Source organism: Botrytis fragariae, assembly GCF_013461495.1.
Source record: "Botrytis fragariae strain BVB16 chromosome Unknown tig00000270, whole genome shotgun sequence".
Taxonomy (NCBI): Eukaryota; Fungi; Ascomycota; class Leotiomycetes; order Helotiales; family Sclerotiniaceae; genus Botrytis; species Botrytis fragariae.
Window position 1 is genome coordinate 348,944 of NW_023501006.1, and position 13,216 is coordinate 362,159.

A 13,216-nucleotide genomic window follows, 5' to 3' on the forward strand; every position below is an offset into this window, starting at 1 on the left:
TGCTTGTTTCCTAAGCATCCCCCAAATAAGCAATCAGTATTTGTGAATTGGTTCTATGAATTCATTTCGATGACTCCAGTTTAAGATTTTCGCATCGCATACCTAAACAAAAACATATAAATTCTGGACCAAACAAACAAACGTACCACAATATCTAGCCTTCACTTCATTCACCTTACACCAAGTCGACACAAGGCTGATGAAATGATGCGATGAAGCAGTTCATAAACTCATCCAAAATCTGCTACGCACAGCGCGCAATCCCTTCGTCTTTCAAATATAAATAAATATAGCTTCTTCTCCAGACCCGAAAATCCCCTCACAAAACGATTATCGATTCGTTCGTCCCAAGCTTCCACAAAAATGTCAAAATGTCTCAAAACCCACCCCGAACCTCACAAAGTCGTTTTTTGCTCCTCTTTCTATCTTCGCCAATCACGAAAAACGCGTGAAAAGATGTCTTCAGCTGCCTCACTGTTTTGCGTGTATGTATAATAGATATGATATATACACCAAGCAAATCAATAACATCAAAGAATCAAGAACGCGAAAAGAAAAATATCCATTCCATTCCAATATCAAACGCATCTTATGATCTAGGTACTAATCAATCTATTATCTATCCAATTTTTATCTATCAACAATCAATCAACCCGTTCTCTCCCAGGACCATCCAAGTTTCCAGCTTCAGGAACACATATTACGATCCAATCAATCTCATCCGTTTCTACCCACCTCCATTCCATTCCTACCTACGAAGAGAAGAGACGGAAGCAAAAAAACCTTGAACTATGCTTGCTTGCTTGCTTGCTCGTTCACTCACTTACTCACCTTGCGTGCACGCCTTGTCTTTCTTGTCTTTCTTGCCCATCGACTGCAAGTTACACCTTTGAGAGCCCACTCCACTCTGCGCGCCCCAGCCCAGCCCAGCCCAGTCGCGAAACGGACGGAAACGAAAGGTTGGTTGGTTGCTCTCGCCCAGCCCCTTCAAATGAAAATGAAAATAAAATGCACACGAAAATTCCCGAAAGCCATTCGTTTTCCACGCGCTGCTGCTCGCTCTCCTTGCATTACTCCTCCTCGGTCCCTCTTCACAAATTATGTCCACCTACTGTCCAGGTCTGCTTATCACTTGTGCATCTCCAATGCTAGGTATTGTATTGTGTGCAATCCAATCCATCCATTCACCTTCTCTCATGCATACATACGTGCGTGGTGTATCCATTGCCCCATATCCCAATCCCTATCCATACCCGACTCCATTGCCATCCATCGCTCCCAAGAAACCCCTACCTGCTTGATGATCCTCCCCAAGTCCAACCAATCACCCCTCTCCATTCCCACCTCTCCCATGTCAACCCAGAATAGCAAACCAGGGTCACACATCCAAGAACTGGTCAACAGATGGTCGGCCGTCCCTCAGCCGGTTTTCTAGACTTTTGGTTCTATCACATTCTGGGGAAGACGTTTGCACATATCGAGATATCTCATATTTCATTGGGAGGGGGAAATCATCGGGAGAATTGCAAATGTATATGTATGTACCGGTAGGTACCTATGTATGTGTGAACGAACGAACCCACGATTACGAATGAACGATTATGAAATATCGATCGATGATGTATACGTACATTGAACAAGTCACTGATACATGAACATGAACCATATTGTCAAATACCTACATACATAGTGGTAACCAGAACATTATCCATGGAATCAAATTGCCTACCTCTCCCTTCTACATCATCTTTCCATAATATCCATAATATCCATCTCATCTCAACCTTTCCCCCGTCTACATAACCAAGACCGTACGTAGACTTTCACGGTGCATACTCCTTCCCATTCTTAAGTTCTTCCATCCATCCTGTATTTCCTTTCAATGCTCACCGCTCTCTTTCTTCAAACCTGGAAATCTTTGACAGGCTATTGCAATCCCAAGTGGTCTTGCAGCAAATGCCTCATTTACCTGCCTTCCATTATCTGGCTCCATTTAGGAATTCACTTCTCGACTCGAAGCTTGAATTAAAGTTGCTGTCTGAGCGATATTTCGTCACACCATCTCGTTAAACAGGTAACCCGAACCAGTAACCTTAGGCCCCAATCTTCAAAATTCACCTTCACCTTCACATTGCATTCATATGTTCATATCAGTTCGCATCATTTCCAAGGATGGAAAAATATTGGGATACAACAGACTTTTTGTATTCGATTTAAATTTAGTACGACAGCTTGCCCTGACGTTAAGCACTCACTACTAAAGTCGTGCTAACGAAAGTTGGAACGTCTTGCAAAGTATGCAAAGCCAGCAAACTCATGACCTACCTCCCTCCTTATTCTATGTTACAAATGTATGCTAGACCTAGCCAGGTAGCCTTATTGATGACCCTAATTCCGAAATCCCATGTGCAAAGCCGAATGCAGTGAAACTAGAAAAACTCCGTGTCCTGTTAACTTTAGGAATACCCAATTCGTTTTTTACATTGGTGCCCAAAGCCGTAAATCGCGTTTAACTCATATCCATCTCAACCTCCACAGCATGGTTAGGGAGACTGGTCGTAGGAATTCCACCCATCATCATTTCTTCAACGTGTTCATTTGTCATAGCATTCATAACTGGACTGCTAGCCTTGGGTGTTTCGCTAGCCTCAAGTACCATATCTCCTTCAAATATTGGAACTGGTCCTCGAAGATTTTCAAAAGTCTTTTCCAAGCTGGTGCTCACAAGTCTACCTTGTTTGAGATCATCTCCAAATAAAAAGTAACCTTCTTGCGCTTCAACGAGATAGCTGGCCAACCCTCTACTTTGCAATCGAATGATAGCATTGTTGACAGGATAGTGGTTCTCAATATATTTGGTCCAGCCACGAACCGCAGCTTGAATATCTTCATCGGTGCTTAACTTTGACCAGCCGATTCCCAAATGCCTGGTGTATTCGTCAATGGACGGCTGGATAGGGCCAGTACTTCCTGTCTGAAGAGGAGCTGAGAGAACACTATTTGCGACATTTGTCTCTTCGACCATTGATGATGCGGGACCTCTATCAATTCTTTGACTCTTTGCCGAACGCAGGATCGGTCTATCTGGACTGGCCGCGCGCAATGCTGCTTTTGCTTTTTCTTCAGCTTCTTTCTCTTCTTTCCAGGTACCAGTTTGACTCTCTGCCGTTAAGTTGTAACGATTACTCGGTTTAATGAGCGTCATGCCTGGCCCATATTCCCATTCTTCTTCATCTTCGACAACTATTGACTCAACAGGTGCTTGTGAAAAGTATTCTTCGTCTTCAAGCGCAGCCTCGTCGCGTGAGCGTTTACGACCTGCAGCTGATTGAGGTGCCGAAGTTGGAGTGAGCCAAGAACCTGCAGATGGTGATGACATGGGAGCTTTTACGAAGGGTGATGTAAAAGTCGGTCGATTAAAAGAATGTTGCGGTGGAAGTTGCGGCGCCATGGCAAGAACGGGTGAAGATTGAGAGAAAGATTGATGAGAGAAAGAACCCATGATGGTGGATAAAAAGAGTTGGTTAAAATGATTGATGGACGGCCAGAGAAAGGCGCGACTTTTGGGTGGCTATGTTATCAATTGATTGATGTTATTGGATAGAAGATAGATGATTGATGATAGATGATAGATGGAAAGGATGAAGTATGTATTGAGTTGTGATGGGGAAGTAAAAGTATTGATGGAGAAAGAGGAAGAGGAAGAGGAAGAGGAAGAGTAAAAAGTTAAGAGTTGATTAAGAGGGATGGATTGATGAAGATGAAAGGGAAAGGGAAAGGGAAAGGTGGGAATACTTATTTTATTTGGAGATGGGAGATAGGATAAGGGAAAGGACAGAAGGGAAAAGAAAAGAAAGCTGAGAGAAAGGACGGCATCTTTAAAATGTAAGAATAGGAAGGGAAGAAACTTGGGGTACTTTTTTTCGGGAAGCTCCAGTTGGGTTGTCACAGTGAAGCTTGCGTTTGCTGCGCGACAACGATTCTTGAGGCTAGATCAGATGCAGGTTAGAGTCCTCCGCCTAGTCCTCCATCTTAAAAGAGGTAAAAGAGGTAAAAGAGGTAAGAGACGACTTGCCTTTTGCCTTACCTTGCGGGTCTTTGCGGTGTGGGTCGATTTGTGAGCACCTAGTGGTCTAGTGAGAGGCATGCTGAGGTATGCTGAGGTATGTCCTGATTAAAGCAGTGTCTGAGCGACTTTTCATTGGTCGAGATAAAGAGATCGATTCAGAGACATTTTGGGGAAAAAGGCGAGAAAAGGTTGATTGAACAAGGATTATCACCACGGAAGATCGGTCATGTACGGATAAAGTCATTTAGCCAAGTTGACCAATGGAATGAAGACTTGTTGATCTCTTTTAGTAATTACAAGGCTAATGCTTCTTGGCCAATGAAATCAATCTACGCGTGATCCTTTCCAATTCTTCTCTCACTTCAGCCAGGTGCTTACATGCTTACCTGCCTCCGAGTCTACCTAGTCCCTACCCGCTCTAGCTCCAACGGCAACAAGCGGAAGAGGAAAGGTACGAAGATTGATGAGGCCTGATAACTTAGGCGCACCACATGCTCCAAAATGCCGTCAAAACGCTAGAACCTCGGATCTTTGTTCAAACTCTAACCCGCAACTTCCAAGGTTGGCTTACTAATCATTAATCCGGTATGTACGCTCTGCACTCTGTTAACCTTGTGAATCATATGATCTTTTTTTAGCTTTTGATCACTTTCCGAAGATCCAAAATGAGAATTTTCGTGTGGATCCCGCAATCGAAGAGTCTTTTTTGATGTTGATCATTACATGAACATAGGTGACTTTGACAGTCTGAATGGAGTCTTTATGTCATAATACACTTCGATCGAGCCTTGTTTGACAAAAAGTCACGTGCGTGAATGAGAAACGTGTGATATTCTGTGAAAACCCACTTTCAATATGCACATACCTGCCTAGTAGGCACATCATACATCATACATTGTACTGTACATTGCATTGATTCAAATAACATCATTCACTCTAAGAAACTCAATATCAATATCATCATTGATACCATACAGAGGTAAAAATAATAACAATTTTATATCCTCTTAAAGTTCAAATGTTGCCTGCTTACCTATCCAACATCGTTTTTATGTGATTTATTTCCTTCTACCACATTCCAGGATCAGCCTTGCCCCATGTTTAGCGCCGGCCACCTTTTATGATTTACCGTCATGCAAATACGTCTTATGAATTTGGATTGTGCTTGTAGATTTGAGATTGCGATTTGATTTCATAACAAAAAGGAGTCGCATCCTATTAACAAAACAGAACCCAACTACTGATTTACACATACAACGATGATCATGGCTTCTGTAACAAATCTCGACAATGATGTCAATAGCAAGCGGGGTGATCGAGTTACACCAGCTGCTGTGAACGAAGCAAGGAATTTCATCGAAGAATCTCTGGGGGAGAGTTTACCTGATGTTGGAGATGATGCACGATTTGGCACATATAATATATTGGCTGCACTGAAAGATGGCGTAGCACTTTGCAAGTAAGCTTCTCTCCTTATCACATACCGGTCCACAGTGTACTGACTCCCTACAGACTTGCAGCCATGATTGATCCTATGAAAGTCCGTGGATTTAAACCCAAAGCAACGATGCCTTTCATACAACGAGAGAATATCGCTTTGTTTCTCGGCGCATGCGAAAAGCCACCGCTAAGTCTACCTGCGCACGATAGGTTTCTTACGGTCGATCTCTACGATGGTAAGGACCCCGCGCAAGTACTTCAAGGTATCGCTGCATTTAGCAGAGCTGCAAATCGAGTTGATCCTTCCAAATTTCCTAACCCTATCGGCGCCAAATCTCGCGGCGGTGTTGTGAGCCCGCAGGTTACCGGACAATATCTTGGAATTGGATTCAATAACAGAGGAAGAGAAGCTTCAACCGCTAGCACTGCGTCATCATCAAGTCACAAGCCTGCAACTTTGACAGCTTCAAGAACTGGTGGTTCGGATAGTGGTAGGAGAAGTCCTAGCAGATTTGGTGCGCCTACATCGCCTAATTCTGTCAGTAGTTGGAGTAAGAAATCCGACGAGAGTGCCACATCCCCAGCCTGGAATATTGCGCAATATGGATACATGGGAGGTGCGAGTCAAGGTAATATGGGAGTTTCATTCGGTGGCAGGAGACAAATCACAAACGCTGGTCCGACCGTTCCGAGTCTCGCAGAAAAGGAGAAGAAGCGAAAGGAAAAAGAGGCAGAAGATAAACGATTGAAACTTGAAGCCGAAGAAGGGGAACGCCGAAGAGTTGTGGCCGAAGAGGAAAGGGCTCGTGTGGAAGAAGAAAGAAGATTTGCCGAAGAAACCGAAAAGTTGCGACAAAAGACATTGAACGAGAAACGAGAGTGGGAGGAACAAGAGCGCAGATGGAAGGCAGAGGAAGATCGCAGAAAGCAAGATGAGTCTGATGCAGAGAGTAGAGCTGCGGATGAGCGAAAGAGGTTAAGGGGTACTAGCGACACTCGATTACAGGGACAATTCCTCAGTCAATATCAAGCTGAAAATGGTTTGAGCAAGAAGGGCCAGAGAACTGATTCTAGCGAGGCCGACAGGATTAGACAATTGGAACACGAACTTGCAGAAGCTCGGGACCGAGAGCGTCGATATCAAGCAGAAAGAGTTTCAAAACATAAGACTGGCGATCGAGACGCCATCCAAGATCATGATTTAACATTACGATTAAAGGAGGAGTCATCAAAAGCTCGTCCGAGATCTCGTAGTCGCCCTCGTTTGCCATCACGAAAGGGTACCGATGAAACATGGAGACAAGATGAACGAGACTACCTTCGCAAACAATGGAGCTCACATAATACAAGTGAAGATGCAGCACCGCCAGTCAAACCTCCTCGTCCATTGCCTGAACCAACGGCAAATCCCATCAAACCTCAACGCACTGGTGAAGCAAGACCTCTACCTGATCCAGCGAACTACACATCTCCAACCTCTAAAGCTTCAAACCGCACCGACCGTTTCCTTTCCTCAAACCCTCCACCGACCCCACCAAGACCAACCACAACTTATTCGAATGAAATAGGAACATTTTCCAGCAATGCCGAACGTGATGCAGAAGATCGTCGCCGTGTCGAATCACAAACTAAAACCAAAGCTGGCGGATGGGCTTCTAAATCTCTTTTGGAAAAGGAAATGGAGATGGAGAGACAACGACAACAGGAATGGGAAGAGAGTCAGAAGGAACTCAAGAGTCAAGTTCCGGGCGGCGATGGAGTTGATGGTATTGGAGGAGGTATTGGAGGGAAGTGGGATGTCAATCAATGGACGGGGTATACCGGTGGCGATGGGCAGAACAAGGGAGCTCAGGGTATTGGAGCTGGTAGACGACAAATTGTGGGGCCGAGACCACCACTACATGGAGGGCAATAGATACGAGATGTGAGATGCATCTTTACTTATCGGTCAGGGATGTACAACCCGAGTTTGGGGATTGTTGAGTGTAGATGGGGATCAAGTCATTATGCATCTCTTGCAGTGAAGGAATGGGCGGATATCTTGCGTGTTTTGGGATTGATATATGGAGGATCTGTACCTGGTTGAGTGGGATCGTTCGAGCCTGGATTGGGTGGCATAGAGTGTAATGGTTTGCGAGTTGAATCAATACCAATAATAATACCTTGTTTCGGAGGGAACGTATAGTCTAATAGTAAATAATAAAATATAAGATACATCACAATATCTTGATAGAAAGAGCATCCGATCATGCATGAGTTTTGATGATATGAGATGATGGGTCTGTGTCTAGTGAGAAAGTATTGAGTCAGCGTTCTCCAGTTCACTTCCTGCCTACCTGCCTGGGTAAATATCAAGCAACCCACCCAATCATCTATAAAAACGAAATGGAAGAGACAGGTGGAATTCTCTTCTTAATTGAATCGATGTTTCATCAGATGAGTGAGTATGTAAAACTATCTCACAATCTCCCACATTCTATAACCCTAGATATTATTCATTCAAAGATACTTACTTGCTTGCTCCAATCAGTCAGTCAGCCAGTCAGTCAGTCAGTCAGTCACTTACAGATCTCATGTTAATTTACGCGGTTGGAATAGAGAAATGAATGGAGTGGATGGATAGGGGCTATTGTTTTCTGGGTTCTTGGTCGCGGATTCCTGGGTGTCGTGATTTTTGCTGGATTTCTGGACTGGCTGGCGTCTCATCTCTTGATTCTCTTCGCGCCACTGAATCCAGATTTATGTTGCTGATGGATTATGGGTGGATTTGTGGTTTGCTATTGTACTTGCTTGGTTGGTTGGGGGTTTGTGGGGATGTCTGCGTAGGGGATGGGGGATGGAGTGATTTGGGTAGTATTCTTTGTTGTGGAGAATTTGGGAGAGAGATGGCTCTGTGAACTTGCGTACGAGGTTTTCGAAACTGTGTTTCAAGGACGAAAGGTTTGGCTGTGTGGAGATTTCTTGAGCTTTAAGGGGGTTTCACAATGTGATTTCATGATGGGCGTTTCTTCTCTTTAGCGCTTGTGTATACCAGATTGCCACTGGTTTCTTGATGTATGTATTAAGTTCTCACACTTTACTTGCGAATGATTATTGAGGATGTAATGCATTGGCATGCCACGGATTTCGATCGCGTAAGATATGCAGTCTGATCTCCACGCTCATAATCACTACTTGTTGGGTTTTGAATGAGTACAAAGTGGTGAGCCTATGTATCTTGGAGTAGCTATAGCTTGAGGATTTCAACTTTCAACAGAGATGTACTGCTGATAGGTGTGTAGACTTGTATGGCTGTGCGTACTAGGTCGTCTGCAATGGTGAGTATAGATCTGAGATGTATGATTGTGAGTTTTGAGGGGTAGTGGGGGGTTCACGTTGTCGAGGTAGTGAGGGCTTTTGTTGGGGGATCTTGATCAAGTTTATGTGTTTTGATATTGTGCTACGGGTAATTATAATTCACTTCATTGTGATATTGTAGATACTCATTGAGGAATGTAGACTTATTTGGTAGTTACAGCATAGGATGGCTTGTTGGATAACACGTTAGTAAAGTACTCCAAACAGAGCATGTAGCGAGCCATCTCGTTGGTAGACTAACATCATCTGTAACGAGCCATGGATTGCGCTCAAATAACAGGTTGCATGTGCTATTGAGCCTCGTGCTCTAGACTGCGCAGACAGTGGTAGGAGACCCTGGTACTAAATAGTGATGTGAGCAACCCTCGATAGACATTGTGAGCTTCACGATCGCTGAGCGACCATTCTTGCTTTCGATACCCACTATGGTTGTATTTTTGTATTGTGTAGCGTGTGTTTTGTGAGGTCTTATTAGGCTATGCTATGTCGACTAACTATTCCTATCTTTTTACACACATTGGGCTTAAACACCAGCGAGACTATTCAACATGCCAAGTCCACAAGAGAGGAGTTAAGAAAGTGTATTCCTGGTTAGTACTCTGTACTCTCAGCATCGCGAGGAGAGTAAGCATATTTGGATATATGCATGGATGACTAGAACTGGATTGGTCTAGAGCACATCAGTCTGATTCGAGTGGTAAGTTTGATACTGGGGATGCTGACATAGATGTTTTTATCAATTGGGCTTGAAGGATACTTTATTAGTAGTTGAGCATCGAAATTGAATGACGTTGATTGACTATTACACTCTTCTAGACAATATAAACATTAGAATTTTTGGAAAGCTATCCAGGTAAATGAATGGTGGATACTTCAATAACTTTGCTCCGCTACCAGTTGAAACTCGCATGAAGTGAATGATGGTAGTTGAATCCTGCCAATGGATTCTCGAAATATGAACTCATACTGACTAGTCAAACGGTGATTCCTAGCTACTAGCGTCTGGATTTAGGTAAAAGAACTTTAGATGTGAGTTTTAAGATTCCAAGGAGTTGGCTGAGTGTTGTCCCAAGATCAGACACCCTCTCTTTAATGTGTGATCGTATTTCGGGGCCTATACTATTGTGGAACCAATAGATCAGGAATTTGAGGTGTTCTTGTTCGAGAAAACGTGGTGCAGTGAAATAATGAAGCGCTGCTGAATATTTCGAGTTTCTCCGTTGGAGCTGTAGATAAATATGGACTTCATTCATGAGAGGCTGGAGTTGATCTTCTTTGACACCTTCCACCGAATACCTTGATGCTTCTTTCCCCATAATGTACGACTGAAGTGCAGGTTTTAGACGAGTCTGTATATATAATACCCGACTACTGAACTTACAAAGCCCGCAGAAACATGAAGTATTGAAGGGCTAATGTCTGAGACAAACATTGATTAGAAGACCCAAAAGACTACTCCACACTTGCAAATTCAATACTTTTCTGTTTGACAATGACACTTGTGGGGGAGAACCCCAATCAACCACTCAACGCATGTCAAAAATAGATCCATTCACGTACAACTTTTGATAGGTTATGCTAGTGAGGTCGCACCATAGAGGTCATCGAGGTCATTCATACCTTTTTCAAGTGAATCTATTCGCGAATTGCTCATAGCCTGCGCAATCAAGTCAATAGTAGTCATCTACTCACAAAACTGTAAGAATGGCCACGCTTTGATTCACTTGGACTAACAAGCCATCTTTTCCTCGAGTACTTAAGAGTTATGCCTTTCCATGTTGGCACTGTCATCAATCCGCGATCTTGGAACACCAAGCAAAAAAGTCATCGGGCCAAATGTTGATTGAGGCACCGAGACATTAGCATGTAAAAGAATTTTGACTCCCGCCACGTCAAAATTCATAGAGGCGTTGACTTTTAGCAGAGCATGCGCAGACTATTGATTTGTATATTGAGCAGAGTGTAGGTAGCTAAGTAGATAGTGCAAGGTTGCGAACATTGTGGCACTGCTGAGAGTGCAAATAGTCACAAGTAACAGAACCGCATTTGGTCTCAATTCTGAATGATCGCCGAACTTATGTAGCTTATGGATAGTTACTCAATAGCGAACCTTGACGGCATCGAATGTACTTCACTAATGCCGTCGATCTCTTGATTTCTGTTGCTCTTTTCGGCCTCGGGAAATCACTTGATTTCTTACTCCCTTCCGAGTTTAGATTCAACAATAGCTATAAAGCATGCAAAAACATTGTATGCATATTTGCATATTTGAATCTAGGCAGATGACAACACTGGCTTCTCTCATGCTGTAACTTGTACCGGTATATGCAAGCTCAATAAAATTATGGATATGATATGAGGAGGGCCCTCTCCCCGCCCCACTTTCTGAAAAATTTCTTCTTCCCTAAGACCCTCTTTCCTCAATCCGAGATCTGGCCCTAGATATATATCTAAAACTCTGACTCACTTGCATCAATAACTAATCATGTACAAGCGTTTGTGGTTTAGTGGTAAAATCCATCGTTGCCATCATTCTCCCACTTCTCATCTGAGAACTCGGGTTGAAACAACATCGATGGGCCCCGGGTTCGATTCCCGGCGAACGCATTTTGCTTTTTCCTTTTGCCCGTAATCGTTTTGATCTTTGAATGGTGGTAAAACAATGAGTCGTTATTCCGAGGTGAATTTTTGAAGTTGTGATTGGTACTGAGTGGAGAGAAGGGGAGTTGAGAGGTAGGCGAGTCTTGCTCGCTTCTTCAGAGGAATTGTGATGTATGCTTGAACGATGCTTGCATCCAAATGCAGTATGCCCAATTAGACAATACATCTGTTTGAATGTGAGTATTACATGAAAAAGGAGGTTTTGTACGCCTTACTTTTCGCTTTTTGTAAGCCTCGATTCAAATTGTATACGTAAGAGGCGCAGATTAGATTAGATCTTCTAACTGTTTGGAGCAGTGCTGAGTAGGAAGGCGGAATAGACAAATATACAAGCTCTGATGGGAAATTTGAGGAGCTCATGATTCACGATTAAAAAACGTGTGTCGGTGAAATCTATCTTTTGTCCAGCGTTGAATGAAAGCCTCGTTCAAATCGGAGTGTTTATCGAGCCTCATGATGAAGGAGTTAAGTCATGTACGGACTTGCAGTCAGGTTTTTTTGGGATCGAATGACGTCTTGCGCTCCAAGAATATGCTGAGCATGAGTAAGATTCTAGATCAGCTATCACATCTTACAGCAGTGCCAAACTCTCAGTTCAAATACCCATGAAGAAGTCTTACAACCACATAAGATGTTGATATTGGCAGTATTGAAGCTAATAAATGAATTCGAAGAATTTCTCAAAGAAGCCCGGGGCTTGCTATTTGCAGATGATCGATGTGAGTTTATTCCAACATCTTCAGTACCTACTTGAAAGCTTCGACCACGTCCAAATCGATCGATCATGCATGATCTGCACCACAAACGCCATTCCAAAGCCTCACAATAACAACTTCCCGATTCATTGTGTTGTGCACCCATTGTTGGTGCCAAGAAGGAGAATTTACTATTAACAGCTGAAGACATAAGATTGAAAACTCGGCCCAAATTGAGATGTCGGTACATTCTCATCCGTGAAAATGCTTTGACCTCTTTTGGGTATTAATAAGATCATTGCAAACCCGGATAGATTGCCCCGAGAGATATCACAGATAAGAAGCCAGGCCCGAGTCTACTGCTGACGTGAGAGAAAGTGGGAGGAAATAGAGTTCCGAATCGAACGGGTGGACATATAATCCGACGCGACGAGAACACTGGTCGGGTTGGGCTGAGAGAAGATGGAAGGATTGTGATGGTGATATGTAGCGTCAAATAGAATGTGATACGAGATCCGGGGAGTTAAGTCTATCAAGAACAAGGGGTGGTCCCAAGCCCACGGTTCACAATCTCTTGGAAAATGAGCAAGTACTAGAAAAGTGTAAGTGAAAACGCTATGGATTCAAGACACACATGGAAAGGAGTCGGCGATCGCGGCTGGTTGAAATGAAGTATTTGAGTACTGCAAATATGAATAGAGAGAGTTGAGGTCCAGATTCACTTTTGGTGCTTTGCTTGAGTCTAGATCTATGGAAGCGCGCGGAATGATTGAACCTTATGAGGAAGGAAACAAGGCGAACGGATCAACAACTATACAAAAGCAACCTATAACAGGGCGATCACATCAATCTAGACTGCGATAATGATGCTTGGAAGTTTGAATCTCAGAAATGCTTTTCTTGATACAATCACGTCGGCGACTACGGTTAGACCTTTTGGTGTCTAATTAGAGTTTAGATAAGAAGACATTGTCGAATTCTTGTCTTACAGTAG

The 13,216-nt window shown here is 43.3% G+C and overlaps 3 protein-coding genes across 3 annotated transcripts; 2 read left to right on the forward strand and 1 right to left on the reverse strand.

Annotated features, from left to right (window-relative positions):
• Nucleotides 1-2,509: 2,509 nt before the first annotated feature.
• Bfra_012279 (uncharacterized protein) lies at nt 2,510-3,502 on the reverse strand (the record flags this gene model as incomplete). The annotated part of the gene is made up of 1 exon (XM_037342596.1): nt 2,510-3,502. One exon carries the CDS (start codon nt 3,500-3,502, stop codon nt 2,510-2,512), a length of 993 nt encoding a protein of 330 aa, XP_037187580.1.
• A 1,826-nt stretch (nt 3,503-5,328) lies between these two features.
• Bfra_012280 (putative calponin domain protein) lies at nt 5,329-7,424 on the forward strand (the record flags this gene model as incomplete). Its single annotated transcript, XM_037342597.1, has 2 exons — nt 5,329-5,528; nt 5,582-7,424. 2 exons carry the CDS (start codon nt 5,329-5,331, stop codon nt 7,422-7,424), a joined length of 2,043 nt encoding a protein of 680 aa, XP_037187581.1.
• A 4,247-nt stretch (nt 7,425-11,671) lies between these two features.
• Bfra_012281 (uncharacterized protein) lies at nt 11,672-12,420 on the forward strand (the record flags this gene model as incomplete). The annotated part of the gene is made up of 4 exons (XM_037342598.1): nt 11,672-11,703; nt 12,105-12,173; nt 12,202-12,246; nt 12,271-12,420. The coding sequence occupies exons 2-4, from the start codon at nt 12,159-12,161 to the stop codon at nt 12,418-12,420; spliced, it is 210 nt and encodes a 69-aa protein (XP_037187582.1). The 5' UTR covers nt 11,672-11,703; nt 12,105-12,158.
• Between the last annotated feature and the right edge of the window lie 796 nt (nt 12,421-13,216).